Source organism: Oncorhynchus mykiss, chromosome 2 (genome assembly GCF_013265735.2).
Source record: "Oncorhynchus mykiss isolate Arlee chromosome 2, USDA_OmykA_1.1, whole genome shotgun sequence".
In the NCBI taxonomy this organism is placed as follows: Eukaryota; Metazoa; Chordata; class Actinopteri; order Salmoniformes; family Salmonidae; genus Oncorhynchus; species Oncorhynchus mykiss.
Genome location: NC_048566.1, coordinates 86,577,914 through 86,600,158, shown reverse-complemented (window position 1 = coordinate 86,600,158; position 22,245 = coordinate 86,577,914). Strand labels below are relative to the sequence as shown.

General features: G+C 38.3%; 1 protein-coding gene across 1 annotated transcript in view; it reads right to left on the bottom strand.

The window, feature by feature from the left end:
* The window catches only part of LOC110498595 (engulfment and cell motility protein 3), a 50,974-nt gene that overhangs the window by 24,384 nt on the left and 4,345 nt on the right, over positions 1–22,245 (bottom strand). Inside the window, exons 5-15 of the mRNA XM_021575248.2 lie at positions 14,240–14,290; positions 13,884–14,053; positions 12,983–13,082; positions 12,491–12,642; positions 12,161–12,239; positions 9,979–10,029; positions 9,656–9,778; positions 9,325–9,447; positions 9,034–9,138; positions 8,742–8,850; positions 2,855–2,991 (exon numbers count right to left, since the gene is read on the bottom strand). Of these exons, the coding sequence (XP_021430923.1) occupies positions 2,855–2,991; positions 8,742–8,850; positions 9,034–9,138; positions 9,325–9,447; positions 9,656–9,778; positions 9,979–10,029; positions 12,161–12,239; positions 12,491–12,642; positions 12,983–13,082; positions 13,884–14,053; positions 14,240–14,290 (1,200 nt within the window). The remainder of the gene's footprint in view (positions 1–2,854; positions 2,992–8,741; positions 8,851–9,033; positions 9,139–9,324; positions 9,448–9,655; positions 9,779–9,978; positions 10,030–12,160; positions 12,240–12,490; positions 12,643–12,982; positions 13,083–13,883; positions 14,054–14,239; positions 14,291–22,245) is intronic.

The window sequence follows — 22,245 nt, the reverse complement described above, 5'->3', positions numbered from 1 at the left end:
GTATGCTTAACAGTGCAAATTATTATGGTACAGCTAGCTACAGTGGAGCAAAAAAGTATTTAGTCAGCCACCAATTGTGCAAGTTCTCCCAATTGAAAAGATGAGAGAGGCCTGTACTTTTCATCATAGGTACACTTCAACTATGACAGACAAAATGAGAAAAAAAATCCAGAAAATCACATTGTAGGATTTTTTATTAATTAATTTGCAAATTATGGTGGAAAATAAGTATTTGGTCAATAACAAGAGTTTATCTCAATACTTTGTTATATACCCTTTGTTGGCAATGACAGAGGTCAAACGTTTTCTGTAAGTCTTCACAAGGTTTTCACACACTGTTGCTGGTATTTTGGCCCATTCCTCCATGCAGATATCCTCTAGAGCAATGATGTTTTGGGGCTGTTGCTGGGCAACACGGACTTTCAACTCCCTCCAAAGATTTTCTATGGGGTTGAGATCTGGAGACTGGCTAGGCCACTCCAGGACCTTGAAATGCTTCTTACGAAGCCACTCCTTCGTTGCCCGGGCGGTGTGTTTGGGATCATTGTCATGCTGAAAGACCCAGCCACATTTCATCTTCAATGCCCTTGCTGATGGAAGGAGGTTTTCACTCAAAATCTCACGATACATGGCCCCATTCATTCTTTCCTTTACACGGATCAGTCGTCCTGGTCCCTTTGCAGAAAAACAGCCCCAAAGCATGATGTTTCCACCCCCATGCTTCACAGTAGGTATGGTGTTCTTTGGATGCATTCTTTGTCCTCCAAACACGACGAGTTGAGTTTTTACCAAAAAGTTATATTTTGGTTTTATCTGACCATATGACATTCTCCCAATCTTCTTCTGGATCATCCAAATGCTCTCTAGCAAACTTCAGACGGGCCTGGACATGTACTGGCTTAAGCAGGTGGACACGTCTGGCACTGCAGGATTTGAGTCCCTGGCGGCGTAGTGTGTTACTGATGGTAGGCTTTGTTACTTTGGTCCCAGCTCTCTGCAGGTCATTCACTAGGTCCCCCCGTGTGGTTCTGGGATTTTTGCTCACCTCTCTCATCTTTTTAAGTGGGAGAACTTGCACAATTGGTGGCTGACTAAATACTTTTTTGCTCCACTGTATATGGACACTTAATCATCATGGTGCTTTATAACGGTAAGTTTACAAACATTGGTTGTGGTAAGTATAATTGAAACTTGGGTATCATTATGGTAAGTGGGGAAATAAGTATAGCAATATATAATTTTAATGGCTTAGCAGATCATAAAAAATAATATACATTTTTACATGGTTAAAAGAGAAAGAATATAATATATATTGTCTACAGGAAACTCATTCTACAAAAATAGATGAGGTTGGGTGGAAAAAGTACTGGGAGGGAGAATGTATATTTTTGTCATGGTCAAAGAAACTCAAAAGGAGTGATTATACTAATTAATACACACCCTGGTCCGATTGTGCAAACTGTGCAAACAGATCCTCAAGGAAGATGGATTATTTTAAATATGCTATTGGACCAAAAACAGAGCTGGCTAATTCATCTATATGGGCCAAATAATGATGATCCATACTTTTTTGAAAATATATAGAATATTATATTGAGCTCACAAGCAACATGGTGGAGGGGTAAATTATATATATATATTTTTGCAAATGTAAAAATCCAAAATATATATATTTTTATATTAATTAACACAAAAAAAAAGATTACTGCAAGAGCTCAGAGCAGAATGCTCAGTGTCAGCTAAAGACTTACAGAAATCTCTAGAACATGCTAACATCTCTTTTGACGAGTCTACGATACATAAAACACTAAACAAGAATGGTGTTCAGGAAGGACACCACAGATGAAGCCACTGTTGTCCAAAAAAAACACTGCACGTCTGAAGTTTGCAAAAGAGCACCTGGATGTTCCAGAAAGTATCAGGTTTTGACCACTAGATGCCACAGTTCATGCTATACTTTGGGTAGAAAACCAATAGATTTGGCTCATTATGAAAATATATTTTGTGGTCATCCTCTTAATTCAAGCTAGTCCTCTATGAAAGGAAATCAGTTTGGCCTTCTTTTACGCTTAATCTTTGGCTAGGAAATGTCAGATGTTGGGTACTATATTTGTTGAATATGATCTGAATCCTATAAATTAAAATGGCCCATTTGGGTGCAATCAATTAGCTTAATTTCTCATTATTAAAATAACATTTCAACAAAATAATGTTTCAGGAATGACAATCTTACATGTTTCTAACTACAGAAACAATTTCAGAACAATCTGAGATGGTGGGTGTCATGGCTTGCTCAAATGACATGAAATGACTCCTTTGTAAAACATGGCCCTGTTGTGAGGCTGTTTTGTTGTTGTTGAGTGTTCTTGAATGGTTCTGTCTGAGGGAGCCCAGTGCAGTTAGTATTAGAAAGGAGATGGCCATCACCTAGGGATGGTTATTGGGAAATAAAAACGCTTCAAAGGCTATAGCTCTACATCCGTGTCTACCATCTAGACTTTGACTAATCAATGTTCCGTTCTAACAATTCCGTCTGACTAATATACCCCAGCGGGTTGCCTGTCACTGTCCTGTATACTGTTCTTGGATACTGTGGTGGCTCATAGGACACAGAGCGCTTGTTATTGTTTTCAGTGTAGTGTATGCAGTCAAATAGACAGTGTCCACTCCAGATGCCATGGACTGCTTTGAAGTTAGATTTTCTAAATTAGATTACTGCTTTGCCACACAAATTAACCATCTAAGAAGTGGTTGCTTGTACTCATAGAGGAAAGTTAGATATGGGGAAAGAGTGAGAAAAAAAGTTACTGTGAGACACAGACAGGTGTATGATGGGTAACACAGGCTGTGTTACCTTGTCAAAGTCCTCCTGCGTGGCTCTCATCTCCTTCCAGGTCTTGTTGATCAGCTGGATGCAGACGCAGAAAAGCTCCTCTAGCAGCCGGTCCTGAGAGAAGAAGATGGGGTGGTAGTTTGAACCAGTCTCTGAGGCTAGGGGAGAGAGAGCGAGAGGAACAATATGAGACCTTTAAGAAACGTTCATTTTACTTTTTTGTTGCAAAATGTTTTTAAATGTTTTCCGTTGCAAACCCTAATGAACACAACCCTGTATCAGCGTACCTTTATAGAGCTACACATAGCTTCAGTATATTCTTAATCAGTAGTTTAAGACATACTGTATACTGTGCACATATACATATACAGTGCCTTGCGAAAGTATTCGGCCCCCTTGAACTTTGCGACCTTTTGCCACATTTCAGGCTTCAAACATAAAGATATAAAACTGTATTTTTTTGTGAAGAATCAACAACAAGTGGGACACAATCATGAAGTGGAACGACATTTATTGGATATTTCAAACTTTTTTAACAAATCAAAAACTGAAAAATTGGGCGTGCAAAATTATTCAGCCCCCTTAAGTTAATACTTTGTAGCGCCACCTTTTGCTGCGATTACAGCTGTAAGTCGCTTGGGGTATGTCTCTATCAGTTTTGCACATCGAGAGACTGACATTTTTTCCCATTCCTCCTTGCAAAACAGCTCGAGCTCAGAAGGTTGGATGGAGAGCATTTGTGAACAGCAGTTTTCAGTTCTTTCCACAGATTCTCGATTGGATTCAGGTCTGGACTTTGACTTGGCCATTCTAACACCTGGATATGTTTATTTTTGAACCATTCCATTGTAGATTTTGCTTTATGTTTTGGATCATTGTCTTGTTGGAAGACAAATCTCCGTCCCAGTCTCAGGTCTTTTGCAGACTCCATCAGGTTTTCTTCCAGAATGGTCCTGTATTTGGCTCCATCCATCTTCCCATCAATTTTAACCATCTTCCCTGTCCCTGCTGAAGAAAAGCAGGCCCAAACCATGATGCTGCCAACACCATGTTTGACAGTGGGGATGGTGTGTTCAGGGTGATGAGCTGTGTTGCTTTTACGCCAAACATAACTTTTTGCATTGTTGCCAAAAAGTTCAATTTTGGTTTCATCTGACCAGAGCACCTTCTTCCACATGTTTGGTGTGTCTCCCAGGTGGCTTGTGGCAAACTTTAAACGACACTTTTTATGGATATCTTTAAGAAATGGCTTTCTTCTTGCCACTCTTCCATAAAGGCCAGATTTGTGCAATATACGACTGATTGTTGTCCTATGGACAGAGTCTCCCACCTCAGCTGTAGATCTCTGCAGTTCATCCAGAGTGATCATGGGCCTCTTGGCTGCATCTCTGATCAGTCTTCTCCTTGTATGAGCTGAAAGTTTAGAGGGACGGCCAGGTCTTGGTAGATTTGCAGTGGTCTGATACTCCTTCCATTTCAATATTATCGCTTGCACAGTGCTCCTTGGGATGTTTAAAGCTTGGGAAATCTTGGGAATGCCACGAGAGCTCGCTGAAACACCGTGTTCTCTCTACGGCGCCATTTTCATCCCCTCTCTGCGCTTTTAACGGACCTCTGAGACTATCACAGTGCAGGTGCATTTATACGGAGACTTGATTACACACAGGTGGATTGTATTTATCATCATTAGTCATTTAGGTCAACATTGGATCATTCAGAGATCCTCACTGAACTTCTGGAGAGAGTTTGCTGCACTGAAAGTAAAGGGGCTGAATAATTTTGCACGCCCAATTTTTCAGTTTTTGATTTGTTAAAAAAGTTTTAAATATCCAATAAATGTCGGTACACTTCATGATTGTGTCCCACTTGTTGTTGATTCTTCACAAAAAAATACAGTTTTATATCTTTATGTTTGAAGCCTGAAATGTGGCAAAAGGTTGCAAAGTTCAAGGGGGCCGAATACTTTCGCAAGGCACTGTACATAAGGTTTTTTCTTTATTCTTACTATTTTCTACATTGTAGAATAATAGCGAAGACATCAAAACTATGAAATAACACATATGGAATCATGTAGTAATCAGAAAAGTGTTAAACAAATCAAAACATATTTTATACTCTTAAAAGTAGCCCACCTTTGGCTTGATGAAAGCTTTGCACACTCTTGGCATTCTATCAACCAGATTCATGAGGTCGTCACCTGGAATGCATTTCAATTAACAGGTGTGCCTTGTTAACCTTTTTGGGATAGAGGGCAGCATTTTCACTTTTGGATGAATAGCATGCCCAGAGTGAACTGCCTCCTACTCTGTCCCAGATGCTAATATATGCATATTATTATTATTATTGGATAGAAAACACTCTAAAGTTTCTAAAACTCTTTGAATGATGTCTGTGAGTACAACAGAACTCATATGGCAGGCGAAAACCTAAGAAAAATCCAACCAGGAAGTGGGATATCTGAGGGTTGTAGTTTTTCAAAGCTTGGCCTACCGAATACACAGTGTCTATGGAGTCAGGTTGCACTTCCTACGGCTTCCACTAGATGTCAACCGTCTTTAGAAACTGGTTTGAGGATTCTACGATAAAGGAGGGGCTCATGAGACCTGTTTGAGTCAGTGGTCTGGCAGAGTATCTCAGGCTCGTGACGCGCGCTTCCGACAGAGTTAGCTCTTGTTCCAGTGCTTTTCTTCAGACATAGGAATTCTCCGGTTGGAAGTTTATGGATGTTTTATATTAAAAACATCCTAAAGATTGATACATCGTTTGACTTGTTTCTACGACCTGTAACGGAACTTTTCGAGTTTTTGTCTGGACGAAGTGCTCGCGCCTCATGAAGATGGATTACTGGGCTGAACACTCTACCAACAAGTGGCTATTTGGACATAAATGATGTACTTTATTAAACTTTATGGAACAAATCAGTCATTTATTGTCGAACTGGGATTCCTGGGAGTGCCTTCTGATGAAGATCATCAAAGGTAAGTGAATATTTATAGTGTTATTTCTAACTTCTGTTGACTCCAAAATGGCAGATATTTCTCTAGCTGGATTGGGCTCTGAGCGCCGTTCTCAGATTATGCTTTTTCCATAAAGTTTTTTTGAAATCTGACACAGCGGTTGCATTAAGGAGAAGTCTATCTTTAATTATGTGAATAACAGCTGTATCTTTTATCAATGTTTATTATGAGTATTTCTGCAAAATCACCGGATGTTTTGGAATCAAAACATTACTGCACGTAACGCGCCAATGTAAACTGAGATTTTTGGATATAAATATGCACATTATCAAGCAAAACATACATGTATTGTGTAACATGATGTCCTATGAGTGTCATCTGATGAAGATCATCAAAGGTTAGTGATTAATTTTATCTATATTTCTGCTTTTATCTTTGGCTGGGAAAATGGCTGTTTTTTTTTTACTTGGCTATGACCTAACATAATCATATATCACTGTAAAGCATTTTTTAAATCGGACACGATGGGTAGATTAACAAGATGTTTATCTTTAATTTGCTGTATTGGACTTGTTAATGTGTGAAAGTTATAAAAATAAAAATATTTTTGAATTTCGCAGTGAAATGTTGTTGAGGGGTTCTGCTAGTGGAACGCCTGCGCTAGAAAGGTTCAAAGTTAAAAAGTGGAATTTATTTATTTCTTAATATGTTTGAGCCAGTCAGTTGTGACAAGCTAGGGGTGGTATACAGAAGTTACCCCTATTTGGTAAAAGACCAAGTACATATTATGGCAAGAACAGATCAAATAATCAATGAAAGTGCGGTCGCAAAAAACATCAAGTGCTATGATGAAACTGGCTCTCATGAGGACTGCCACAGGAAAGGAAGACCCAGAGTTACCTATGCTGCAGAGAATAAATTCATTACAGTCACCAACATCAGAAATTGCAGCCCAAATAAATGCTTCACAGAGTTCAAGTAACAGATACATCTCCACATCAACTGTTCAGAGGAGACTGTGTGAATCAAGCCTTCATGGTCGAATTGCTGCAAAAAAAACACTCTACTAAAGGACAACAACAAGAAGAAGAGATGTGCTTCGGCCAAGAAACACGAGCAATGGAAAATATTTTAACCTTTATTTAACTTGGCAAGTCAGTAAAGAACAAATTCTTAATTACAATGAGGGCCTACTCCGGCCTACTCACAATGAGGACCTACTCATCTGTCCTTTGGTCTGATGAGTCCGAATTTGAGATTTTTGATTCAAACCGCCGTGTCTTTGTGAGTCGCAGAGTAGGTGGTTCCCACCGTGAAGCATTGGAGGAGTAGGTGTGATGGTGTGGGGGTGCTTTGCTGGCAATCCTAAAGATTGATTCTATACATTGTTTGACATGTTTCTATGGACTGTAACATAACTTTTTGACTTTTCATCTGCTCGCACCTCATGAATTTGGATTACTGGGCTAAACGCGTGAACAAAAAGGAGGTATTTGGACATAAATTATGGACTTTATCAAACAAATCAAACATTTATTGTGGAACTGGGATTCCTGGGAGTGCATTCTGATGAAGATCATCAAAGATAAGTTAATATTTATAATGCTATTTCTGACTGTGTTGACTCCACAACATGGTGGATATCTGTATGGCTTGCTTTGTTGTCTGAGCGCTGTACTCAGATTATTGCATGGTGTGCTTTTTCGGTAAAGCTATTTTGAAATCTGACACAGTGGTTGCATTAAGGAGAAGTGGATCTAAAATGCCACACATAACACTTGTATCTTTTAGCAATGTTTATTATGAGTATTTCTGTAAATTGATGTGGCTCTCTGCAAAATCACCGAATGTTTTGGAACTGCTGAACGTAACGCGCCAATGTAAACTGAGATTTTTTTATATAAATATGAACTTTATCAAACAAAACATACATGTATTGTGTAACATGAAGTCCTATGAGTGTCATCTGATGAAGATCATCAAAGGTTAGTGATTCATTTTATCTCTATTCCTGCTTTTTATGACTCCTCTCTTTGGCTGGAAAAATGGCTGTGTTTTTCTGTGACTAGGTACTGACCTAACATAATCGTTTGGTGTGCTTTTGTCATAAAGCCTTTTTGAAATCAGTGTGGCTGGATATACAACAAGTTTATCTTTAAAATTGTGTGAAATACTTGTATGTTTGAGGAATTTGAATTATGGGATTTCTGTTGTTTTGAATTTGGCGCCCTGCACTTTCACTGGCTGTTGTTGAGGTGGGACGCTACCGTCCCAAATATCCCAGAGAGGTTAACAAATAGTTACCCAACACACGTCCAGACTGTGTAAGGGCTAGTTGACCAAGAAGGAGAGTGATGGAGTGCTGCATCAGATGACCTGTCTCCACAATGACCCGACCTCAACTCAATTGAGATGTTTTGGGATGAGTTGGAGTGAAGGAAAAGCAGCCAACAAGTGCTCAGCATATGTGGGAACTCCTTCAAGACTGTTGGAAAAGCATTCCAGGTGAAGCTGGTTGAGAGAATGCCAAGAGTGTGCATTCTGTCATCAAGGCAAATGGTGGCTACTTTGAAGAATATAAAATACAAAATATATTTTGATTTGTTTAACACTTTTTTGTTTACTACATAATTCCATATGTGTTATTTCATAGTTTTGATGTCGTCACTATTATTATTCAATGTAGAAAATAGTACAAATAAAGAAAAACCCTTGAATGAGTAGGTGTGTCCAAATTCATGACTGGTACTGTATGTTTCCAGTACAGACCCAATGCACCCATACACAGACGTATCCATACTGTGTGAACTCACACCAGCATGTAGACACTAACAGCTGAAAGTCATAAGTAGAGGAAACATGCCTGACATCCGTGGGGAAAAAAAGCCAGACCTGGCTTAACCTGTCTTAAATACATGTAGGCCTACATGTACGAGCTCAGGTTGACTTACGGGGCTCTCCGATGCGTAGGATCTCACACAAGATTAGAGTCAGCTGGATGCTGCTGCGGGCAAATGGACACTCGTGCTTATCCTCCCTACTGCTGTTTTCTAGAACAAACTGAGAGAAAGAGACAGACAGAGAGAGAGAGAGACAGAGAGAGAAATAAAACGAGAGAGAAATAAATAGTCAGAGGATGACAAATACTTAACCCTCTCCCGAACAAAAACCCACGATTGTCCCTTTAACTCCCTCCCACCCTCTGTTCCTCCCCGTTCTTCCCTTTCCCCTCCCTCTGCTCACCCTGCTGTAGGCATCGGGGTAGCGGGAGGCGAAGTAGGCCATGGTGTCCAGAGCCAGCAGGCCAGGAGGGGCCCGCAGCAGGTCCTGACCTGGGTTACTGTTGTTCTTTAGAGAGAGAAGACAGAACAGGAATTAAACACACTCTGTATGGAGGGAGACAATGGTTTGGATAGACAAGAGCAAGACTCAGAGAAGTTTATTAATATGTACAGTATATGTAGGACACACAGAGGCCGAATGAGAGTGACTGATTGAGGTGGTGGTAAGTAGAATCCCATAGAGTAGACTCACAGAGAAGCCCAGCTTCTTGAACTCCTTGGCACAGAGAGAGCGCCGTCGCTCATGACTCAAGCTGTTCTCACTCTCCGTCTCGAAGGCTGCCTGCCGCAGGCCGTGTAGAATCTCCCTTTGGTCCTGTGGGAGGAGAGGGAGGAAGGGGAAGGATGGAAAGATAACAGTAGAGAGACACAATGGTCCAATATAAGGGAGTATGGTACTGTATGACTAAGTGGATTTCAAGGATACTTAGTAAGCACTAGTCAGCACTCTCTCCTGGGGCACGAAGAGGCAGTGGTTTCCAGGTGTGGGAGGGGTCAGAAGTCAGGGAGGTAATCTATCTCACCTGGTTGTAGGAGTCCAGGGGCATCCTCATGCGAGGCTCCAGGTGGTTCAGAGTGACAGACTGGAGGACATACAGGTAGTGGGCCATCTCATCCCCCACGGAGGCAGAACTATGGATAATGTTCTGTGGGTCACAACAAACCATGAGACATAGGTTCAAGACAGTAGAGTATTTACTATGGATAAAATGACTGGAAGACCAAAAAATTGCTACATAGAAGATTTAATGAAAGACAATTGCATTTCCCCAATTTGACATTCTACTGGATGCAATGACAGTAAGGTGCCCTTGTACCTCAATCTTGAACATACAAGATGGTTTACCTTATAGATGTACTGTCGAAGATTCTTCATTCCTAAGAAGGCAAACAGCTCCTGAAAACCAATATCATGTGTGTCATCACCAAATAACTACCACTGGCTATATCAGTTATTACTGCAATGCAGTGACACTACTTCCCCATAACTAGGCGGTAAAAGCGATACAGTCACAAATCAGGTCAGGACTCTGCCACCAGTGACATAATGGTCACATAAATCTGAACAAAACCCTTTGTTTTGAACAGACTCATTCAGGCTGGTTAAACTGATTAACTTGTACCTCCCTCTGGAAAACAGAGCAGGCGAGGGAGAGAAGAAAGAAAGAGAGAGAGAGAGTGGGAGACAGAGAGAGAGACAGCGAGAGAGACAGAGAGAGAAATACACAGAGAGAAAGAGAGAGTGAGTGAGTGAGAGAGAGAGAGAGAGAGAGAGAGAGAGCGAGAGAGAGAGAGAGAGAGAGAGAGAGAGAGAGAGAGAGACAGACAGACAGACAGACAGACAGACAGACAGACAGACAGACAGACAGGCAAAGAGAGACAGAGACAGAGACAGTGAGAGAGAGACAGAGACAGAGACAGTGAGAGAGAGAGAGAGAGAGAGAGAGAGAGAGAGAGACAGACAGACAGACAGAGACAGACAGACAGACAGACAGACAGACAGACAGACAGACAGACAGACAGACAGACAGACAGACAGAAGACAGAGACACTGAGAGAGAGACAGAGACAGACAGTGAGAGAGAGAGAGAGAGAGAGAGAGAGAGAGAGAGAGAGAGAGCGATACACAGAGAAGAGACAGAGAGAGAGAGCGATACACAGAGAGAGAGCGAGAGAGAGAGAGAGAGAGAGAGAGAAAGAGAGAGAGAGAGCGATACACAGAGAAGAGAGAGAGAGCGATACACAGAGAAGAGACAGAGAGAGAGAGCGATACACAGAGAGAGAGCGAGAGAGAGAGAGAGAGAGAGAGAGAGAGAGAGAGAGAGAGAGAGAGAGAGACAGAGACAGACAGAGAGAGAAAGCAGGGCATTCTACGCCATTAAAAAACAAATTCAAATTGAAATACCTAATCGAATGTGTCATTGAACCAATTGCACTTTATGGCAGCGAGGAGTGCGGACCACTTGCAAAACAAGATTTAACCCAATGGGACAAACCCCCTGCATGCCAGAAGAAAACTACAAACAGTGCATGTAGGGCAAAATTAAGCCAATATCCACTAATAATAAAAACTTTTAAAAAAGCAATTAAGTTTTGGAAACATCTCAAATACAGTGATCCCCTCTCATATCATTACCACGCCCTTCAATACCAAGAGCTGAGCAAAGAAAAGAGTCCCCTCATCCAGCTGGTCCTGAGGCTGAGTTCACAAACCTGTTCTACTAACACACTCAAGCCTCTACTAACACACTGAAGCACCAGAACATCCAATCAATCAGATCAAACCAAATTACAACACAGTCAAAACAAAACTACATTACTTATTGGGAAATGCAAACACAAGCACAAAGCAAAATGCAGTGCTATCTGGCCCTAAATCGACAGTACACCATGGCAAACTATGCGACCATGGTTAGTGATCAAAACCTTGGAAAAACCTTGAGAAAGTACAGGCTCAGTGAGCACAGCCTTGCCATTGAGAAGGGTAGACACAGGAAAACATGGCTCCCTGTAGAGGAAAGGCTGTGCAACCACTGCACCACAGCAGAACCCAAGACAGAGCTGCAATTCCTGACAAAAACCCGTATTCAAGGTTTCAAAGACCTCTCTGATGAGGATAGGCTATCTGTCCTGTTGGGGGAGAACGCAGAGAGCTGTGGGATGGCAGCACACTACATTGCTGCTTGCTTGCCATAAGATGAGGGACAGTGTCTGACAGACCAACCAACCTGCACATGTCCTCTATGTTTATTGTTATTGTCCAATGTATGGTTATTTTGACCCGTGGTTATTGTTGTTACTGTTGTCCCGTTGAGAATATTGATTATTATTATTAATTATGTTAATATTGTAAATATCCAAAGTAAGCAATATGTACATTGTTACACATCATGCCAATAAAGCAAATTGAATTAAATTAAATTGAGAGAGAGACAGAGATACAGGGAGAAAGACAGAGGGAGAGACAGAGAGGGAGATCCAGAGAGAGAGAGAGAGAGAGAGAGAGGGGAAATAGAGACCATTCTTACCTGTCTGTCTGCATCTCCAGCAGTCTGTAGCAGAGCCATGAGGAGGGCCATGGCTTTGGTTTGAATCTGTTGGTTTGTCCTGGAATAAAAGAGAGTGTATGGGTGGGCATAATGAGAGATGGGAGAGAGTAGTATGTGTGTGTATTTCTTAGATGAACTGTAGACTTCAGACCCTGGACAGGCTTATCATTACATTTTCCTGAGGTACATTTAACCATAATATGATTTAGAGATGAGGGTCTATGTGTGTAAGCAGGTATAAGCACACTCATTCATTGGAGGTAATGCAGGTTTTTCCCACAATTCTATCCATGGATGACACACACTTACACCTGCAGATGTGAGAGGAGTCTCTCCAGAGTGACCTCCTGCTTGACCTGCTGGAAGAGGCTGCTGCTGCTCAGCACCATGCTCTCCAGGATGGCCAGGGACACCTGCTGGATGGATGCGTCCAGTACCTTGGCATTGACGAAGTTAGCAATCTGACAGGTACCAGGAAATAGACACAGGATACAGTTAGTATAGAAGAGCACAGATAGCAGAGTAGGATAGTAGTGGGATAGAATGCGATGGGGATATAATAGGTTGAAACTGAGTGCGGAGAGTCAGTCCCATGACTAGTGGTCACCAGAGCTCCTATCAGACATTTCTCATGGTCAAACATTACACACATTAACATTATGGGACGGTTTCCCAGACAAAGATTAAGCCTAGTCCTGGGAACCAACCCTAAATGTCTAATGCCTTACTTTCTTACTCCTGACATATTTTTATTTATCCTCCTCCACTTAGGTTAAAGAAGCCAATAGTTTAGGAACCTACCTTCTTGATGAAGACAGCAGAAAGATTCTCCCATGATACAATCCCATGGTCCATCAACTCCATGAAGCCTGTCAGTGTGTGGGTCATGATCAAAGGGGCCCTAACAGACAATACACACAACTCAGAACAGAATATTACAACTTCAGCAAATACAACATTGACAAAGAAAACCACAGACGCCACTGAGTATTTCCACTGATTTGGTTCTAGGTGGCGAGATTAGGAGAGACTAGACTATACCAGGCTGAAATGTTTTCTCAGGTTTGGTAGGAATGTGTTTCATGCCTTCCCTGGGATTCAAGTGGTATAATAGAGGTATAATTGATTTGTGACTATAAGACATGTTACATCTTCAAAAGCATGAGGTCAGACTCATATCCTTGGATCTCTCCATCCCATGTTGATTTTGATCAAACTAACCAAATCACTAACTACGCAACACAGCTGCATATTCTCCCTAGCCAATTCTCCATGCCAACTCAATGTTATTCTAGAATTCAACAGACGAACCCAACTACTGCATCCTTGAATTCCTCCACAGTAACTATGCTAACAGTATGAGGGGAAGGCCAGACTCAGCCCATACTTCACCCAGGGACGTGTTCCCACGTGAGGTAATCGTCTCATATCTCTGCAGCAGCATCTATCAAAGCACAGCATTCAACTGCAGCCAGCAGAAATATGCACTACTGCACTGCATTTCCCCCATCCCCCAAAATAACCACACAGTCTGCTAGGAGAACAGGACAGACAGAGAAGCGCTCACTTATGTGAGTCTGCTGTCTCTGCTATATAAGGTTAGTTGAAGAGAGAGTAGAGAGAGACAGAGACACACACAAAGACATAGTGACATTATGAGAGACACATAGACATTTAGAGAGACACAGAGAAGGGAACTGACTCGTCAGCGTCCTCTACGATCTTCACCAGCAGAGAGTGGCCATCACGGCTGATAAACTCCTGGGCAAAAGTGACGTCAGTGGACACGCAGGCCAGCTGCTTCAGCGAATCACAGCGCACACCTGAGTCTGAGCTCTGGATGCCCTTGTAGAGGTCCTCGGCACAACGGCCCTACAACACACACAGCATAAAAACACACAAGACAAAGGATGGATGAAGTAGATATACCCATAATGTAATACAATTGCAATAGGCCTACATAGCTTGCAGACACACACACACACACACACAGCCAAGAGGGGATTATGTAAGGAACAGAGCATGGTTGGTTTGTTAGGCTCTTGTTTGCAGACTCACCGGTGCCTTGGTCAGACGGAGAATGCAGCCATTCTTAATGTCCAGACGGTTCTAGAACATGAAGACCACAGAGCAGACACAATAACAAATATAGTCATACACACAATGATTACTAATTTCACACTCCACTGAGGAACATGTACTGAACAAACATATAAATGCAACATGCAACAATTTCAAAGATTTTACTGAGATACAGTTCAAATAAGGAAATAAGTCAATTGAAAAAAATTCATTAGCCCCTAATCTATGGATATGTATTTGTTGGTCACAGATAACTCATAACTATATACAGTAGGTCTGGTATAACTATATGCAGTGGGAGAATAACAACTATATACAGTAGGTCTACTATAACTATATACAGTAGGTCTGCTATAACTATATACAGTAGGTCTAGTATAACTATATACAGTAGGTCTAGTATAACTATATACAGTAGGTATACTATAACCATATACAGTAGGTCTGCTATAACTATATACAGTAGGTCTACTATAACCATATACAGTAGGTCTGCTATAACTATATACAGTTTTTCTAGTATAACCATATACAGTAGGTCTGCTATAACTATATACAGTTTTTCTAGTATAACCATATACAGTAGGTCTGCTATAACCATATACAGTAGGTCTGCTATAACCATATACAGTAGGTCTGCTATAACCATATACAGTAGGTCTGCTATAACTATATACAGTAGGTCTGCTATAACCATATACAGTAGGTCTGCTATAACCATATACAGTAGGTCTACTATAACCATATACAGTAGGTCTGCTATAACTATATACAGTTTTTCTAGTATAACCATATACAGTAGGTCTGCTATAACTATATACAGTAGGTCTGCTATAACCATATACAGTAGGTCTACAATAACTAAATACAGTAGGTCTGCTATAACTATATACAGTAGGTCTGCTATAACCATATACAGTAGGTCTGCTATAACTATATACAGTAGGTCTACAATAACTATATACAGTAGGTCTGCTATAACCATATACAGTAGGTCTGCTATAACCATATACAGTAGGTATACTATAACCATATACAGTAGGTCTGCTACAACTATATACAGTAGGTCTGCTATAACCATATACAGTAGGTCTACAATAACTATATACAATAGGTCTGCTATAACCATATACAGTAGGTCTACAATAACTAAATACAGTAGGTCTGCTATAACTATATACAGTAGGTCTGCTATAACTATATACAGTAGGTCTGCTATAACTATATACAGTAGGAATTATATATACAGTAGGTCTACTATAACTATATACAGTTTTTCTAGTATAACCATATACAGTAGGTCTGCTATAACTATATACAGTAGGTCTGCTATAACTATATACAGTAGGTCTACTATAACCATATACAGTAGGTCTGCTATAACTATATACAGTAGGTCTGCTATAACTATATACAGTAGGTCTGCTATAACTATATACAGTAGGTCTGCTATAACTATATACAGTTTTTCTAGTATAACCATATACAGTAGGTCTGCTATAACTATATACAGTAGGTCTGCTATAACTATATACAGTAGGTCTACTATAACCATATACAGTAGGTCTGCTATAACTATATACAGTAGGTCTGCTATAACTACATACAGTAGGTCTGCTATAACTATATACAGTAGGTCTGCTATAACTATATACAGTAGGTCTGCTATAACTATATACAGTAGGTCTGCTATAACTATATACAGTAGGTCTACTATAACTATATACAGTAGGTCTGCTATAACTATATACAGTAGGTCTGCTATAACTATATACAGTAGGTCTGCTATAACTATATACAGTAGGAATTATATATACAGTAGGTATGCTTTAACTATATACAGTAGGCATTCTATATACAGTAGGTCTGCTATAACTATATACAGTAGGTCTACTATAACTATATACAGTAGGTCTGCTATAACTATATACAGTAGGTCTGCTATAACTATATACAGTAGGTCTGCTATAACTATATACAGTAGGAATTATATATACAGTAGGTATGCTTTAACTATATACAGTAGGCATTCTATATACAGTAGGTCTGCTATAACTATATACAGTAGGTCTGCTATAACCATATACAGTAGGTCTGCTATAACCATATACAGTAGGTCTACTATAACCATATACAGTAGGTCTGCTATAACTATATACAGTTTTTCTAGTATAACCATATACAGTAGGTCTGCTATAACTATATACAGTAGGTCTGCTATAACCATATACAGTAGGTCTACAATAACTAAATACAGTAGGTCTGCTATAACTATATACAGTAGGTCTGCTATAACCATATACAGTAGGTCTGCTATAACTATATACAGTAGGTCTACAATAACTATATACAGTAGGTCTGCTATAACCATATACAGTAGGTCTGCTATAACCATATACAGTAGGTATACTATAACCATATACAGTAGGTCTGCTACAACTATATACAGTAGGTCTGCTATAACCATATACAGTAGGTCTACAATAACTATATACAATAGGTCTGCTATAACCATATACAGTAGGTCTACAATAACTAAATACAGTAGGTCTGCTATAACTATATACAGTAGGTCTGCTATAACTATATACAGTAGGTCTGCTATAACTATATACAGTAGGAATTATATATACAGTAGGTCTACTATAACTATATACAGTTTTTCTAGTATAACCATATACAGTAGGTCTGCTATAACTATATACAGTAGGTCTGCTATAACTATATACAGTAGGTCTACTATAACCATATACAGTAGGTCTGCTATAACTATATACAGTAGGTCTGCTATAACTATATACAGTAGGTCTGCTATAACTATATACAGTAGGTCTGCTATAACTATATACAGTTTTTCTAGTATAACCATATACAGTAGGTCTGCTATAACTATATACAGTAGGTCTGCTATAACTATATACAGTAGGTCTACTATAACCATATACAGTAGGTCTGCTATAACTATATACAGTAGGTCTGCTATAACTACATACAGTAGGTCTGCTATAACTATATACAGTAGGTCTGCTATAACTATATACAGTAGGTCTGCTATAACTATATACAGTAGGTCTGCTATAACTATATACAGTAGGTCTACTATAACTATATACAGTAGGTCTGCTATAACTATATACAGTAGGTCTGCTATAACTATATACAGTAGGTCTGCTATAACTATATACAGTAGGAATTATATATACAGTAGGTATGCTTTAACTATATACAGTAGGCATTCTATATACAGTAGGTCTGCTATAACTATATACAGTAGGTCTACTATAACTATATACAGTAGGTCTGCTATAACTATATACAGTAGGTCTGCTATAACTATATACAGTAGGTCTGCTATAACTATATACAGTAGGAATTATATATACAGTAGGTATGCTTTAACTATATACAGTAGGCATTCTATATACAGTAGGTCTGCTATAACTACATACAGTAGGTCTGCTATAACTAAATACATTAGGCATTCTATATACAGTAGGTCTGCTATAACTATATACAGTAGGTCTGCTATAACTATATACAGTAGGTCTGCTATAACTATATACAGTAGGAATTATATATACAGTAGGTATGCTTTAACTATATACAGCAGGTCTATTATAACTACATACAGTAGGTCTGCTATAACTATATACAGTAGGTCTATTATAACTATATACAGTAGGTCTACAATAACTACATACAGTGGGCATTCCATATACAGTAGGTCTGCTATAACTATATACAGTAGGTCTACTATACTATATACAGCAAGTCTACAAAAACAATATACAGTAGGTTTACAAAAACTATATACAGTAGGTCTGCTATAACTATATGCAGTAGGTCTGCCATAACTAAATACAGTAGGTCTGCTATAACTATATACAGTAGGTCTACTATAACTATATACATTATGTCTACTATAACTATATACAGTAGGTCTACTATAACTATATACAGTAGGTCTGCTATAACTATATACAGTGGGTCTATTATAACTACATACAGTAGGTCTGCTATAACTATATGCATTAGGCATTATATATAGAGTAGGTCTGCTATAACTATATACAGTGGGTCTATTATATCCATATACAGCAGGTATATTATAACTAAATACAGTAGGTATTATATAACTATATACAGTAGGTCTTCTATAACTATATACAGTAGGTCTGCTATAATTATATACAGTAGGTCTACTATAACTATATACAGTAGGTCTACTATAACTATATACAGTGGGCATTCCATATACAGTAGGTCTGCTATAACTATATGCAGTAGGCATTCTACATAACTATATACAGTGGGTCTATTATAACTATATACAGCAGGTATATTATAACTATATACAGTGTGTCTGCTATAGCTATATACAGTATGTCTACAAAAACTATATACAGTAGGTCTACAATAACTATATACAGTAGGTATACTATAACTATATACAGTGGGTCTATTATAACTATATACAGCAGGTATACTATAACTATATACAGCAGGTATATTATAACTATATACAGTGTGTCTGCTATAGCTATATACAGTATGTCTACAAAAACTATATACAGTAGGTCTACAATAACTATATACAGTAGGTATACTATAACTAAATGCATTAGGCATTTGTCGTGGCTGAATCAGAATTAGTTAGGTAACATTGATAAATAAGATGTTTTATTTAAATAATAACGCTTATGTGAGATATTTGTCATTAGGATGTCTTCTTTTGGATAATACTGTTGGCAGTTTGCAGTTATCCCTTCCCCAGGGCTTAATCACTAGGGGCCCAGAGAGGGGAGAGGTCAGGCTTGTCTTCATATGTCAATATATCTGTTAAACCATGTGATGCTATGAAGAATATCAGAAGGGGAGGAAGACAGAATGGAGGCTTGTCTTCTTATGGGAATGTGTCGGTCCCTATTGTATGTCCCCTCTGAGGTTGCCCTTATCTTGATCTAGTATATGACCTAAGAGGCTCACTGTCTCGGTGAGCTTGTCCAGGAGGGGCTGTATTTGAGATGGGAGTATCTAGAATTGACAATTGATATACTGTATGCCTTTGGATTAGGTAATGTTTTGGTACTATGTTGTACCAAGAACGAGAAGTAGAACCTCGTTTTAGGAGAGCAAACTGAACGATAATTTATAGCTAGTGCTATCTAGCTATGGGATACTCCTCTTTCAAGTAAAGTCTTCCTTTGTAATGTTCCTAAGATCTGTGTTTCGTCATGTGAGTTGAGATGGGTGTGTCTTGGCTATAAATGATACTAAGAACTGTTTTGTAAGCACTCTCAGAGAATTCATTTATAGACACTGAATTGATCTGAGAGTCAAACAGCGCTATGGTGAAGCTCATATATAAATAAAGATGGGACTTTATAATAGAACTCTGACTTGTGTGTGGTTTGCTCTCTCAATGTTTAGTAATACAGGAAATTACCACGACATATTCTATATACAGTAGGTCTTCTACAACTATATACAGTGGCTCTATTATAACTATATACAGTAGATATATTATAACTAAATACAGTAGGTCTGTTAAAGCTACATACAGTAGGTCTGCTATAACTATATACAGTAGGTCTAATAAAACTATATACATTATGTCTACTATAACTATATACAGCAGGTCTACGATATGTATATACAGTAGGTCTACTATAACTTTATACAGTAGGTCTACTATAACTATATACAGTAGGCATTCTATATACAGTAGGTCTGGTATAACTATATACAGTAGGTCTACAATAACTATATACAGTAGGTCTATTATAACTATATACAGTAGGTCTACTATCACTATATACAGTAGGTCTATTATAACTATATACAGTAGGTCTACTACAACTATATACAGTAGGTCTGCTATAACTAAATGCATTAGTCATTCTATATACAGTAGGTCTGCTATAACTAAATGCATTAGGCATTCTATATACAGTAGGTCTGCTATAACTATTTACAGTAGGTCTAGTATAACTACATAGAGTATGTCTGCTATAACTATATACAGTAGGTCTAGTATAACTACATAGAGTATGTCTGCTATAACTATATACAGTAGATCTGCTATAAATATATACAGTAGGTCTGCTATAACTATACACAGTAGATCTGCTATAACTATATGCAGCAGGAATTCTATAAAAAGTAGGTATATTATAACTATATACAGCAGGTATACTATAACGATATACAGTATATCTACTATAACTACATATAGTAGGTCTGCTATGACTATATGCAGTAGGCATCCTATAAACAGAAGGTCTGCGATTACTACATACAGTAGGTCTACTATAACTATATACAGTAGCTATGCTATAACTATATACAATAGGTATACTATACTATATACAGCAAGTCTACAAAAACAATATACAGTAGGTCTGCTATAACTATATACACTATGTCTGCTATAACTATATACAGTAGGTCTACAATAACTATATACAGTAGGTCTACTATAACTATATACAGTAGGTCTACAATAACTATATACAGTAGGTCTACTATAACTATATACAGTAGGTCTACAATAACTATATACAGTCGGTCTACTATAACTATATACAGTAGGTCTACTATAACTATATACAGTAGGTCTACTATAACTATATACAGTACGTCTGCTATTACTATATACAGTAGGTCTACTATAACTATATACAGTAGGTATATTATAACTATATACAGTAGGTCTACTATAACTATATACAGAAGGTCTGCTTTAACTAAATGCATTAGGCATTCTATATACAGTAGGTCTGCTATAACTAAATGCATTAGGCATTCTATATACAGTAGGTCTGCTATAACTATATACAGTAGGTCTACTATAACTATATACAGTAGGCATTCTACATACAGTAGGTCTGCTATAACTATATACAGTAGGTCTACTATAACTATATACAGTAGGTCTGCTATAACTAAATACATTAGGCATTCTATATACAGTAGGTCTGCTATAACTATATACAGTAGGTCTACTATAACTATATACAGTAGGTCTGCTATAACTATATACAGTAGGTCTACTATAACTATATACAGTAGGCATTCTACATACAGTAGGTCTGCTATAACTATATACAGTAGGTCTACTATAACTATATACAGTAGGCATTCTATATACAGAAGGTCTGCTATAACTATATACAGTAGATCTGCTATAATATATACAGCAAGTCTACAAAAACAATATACAGTAGGTTTACAAAAACTATATACAGTAGGTCTGCTATAACTATATGCAGCAGGTCTGCCATAACTATATACAGTAGGTCTACTATACCTACATACAGTAGGTCTACAATAGCTATATACAGTAGGTCTACTATAACTAAATACAGTAGGTCTGCTATAACTATATACAGTAGGTCTGCTATAACTATATACAGTAGGTCTACTATAACTACATACAGTATATCTGCTATAACTATAGACAGTAGGTATACTATAACTACATACAGTATATCTGCTATAACTATATACAGTGGGTCTATTATATCTATATACAGCAGGTATATTATAACTAAATACAGTAGGTCTGCTATAACTATATACATTATGTCTACTATAACTATATACAGTAGGTCTGCTATAACTATATACAGTAGGTCTACTATAACTATATGCAGTACGTCTACAATAGCTATATACATTCGGTCTGCTATAAATATATACAGTAGGTCTACTATAACTATATACAGTAGGCATTCTATATACAGTAGGTCTGCTATAACTATATACAGTAGGTCTGCTTTAACTATATAAAGTAAGTCTACAATAACTATATACAGTAGGTCTGCTAAAACTACATACAGTGGGTCTACTATAACTATATACATTATGTCTACTATAACTATATACATTATGTCTACTATAACTATATACAGTAGGTCTACCATATACAGTAGGTACGCTATAACTATATACAGTAGATCTGCTTAATATTGTGTTTATAT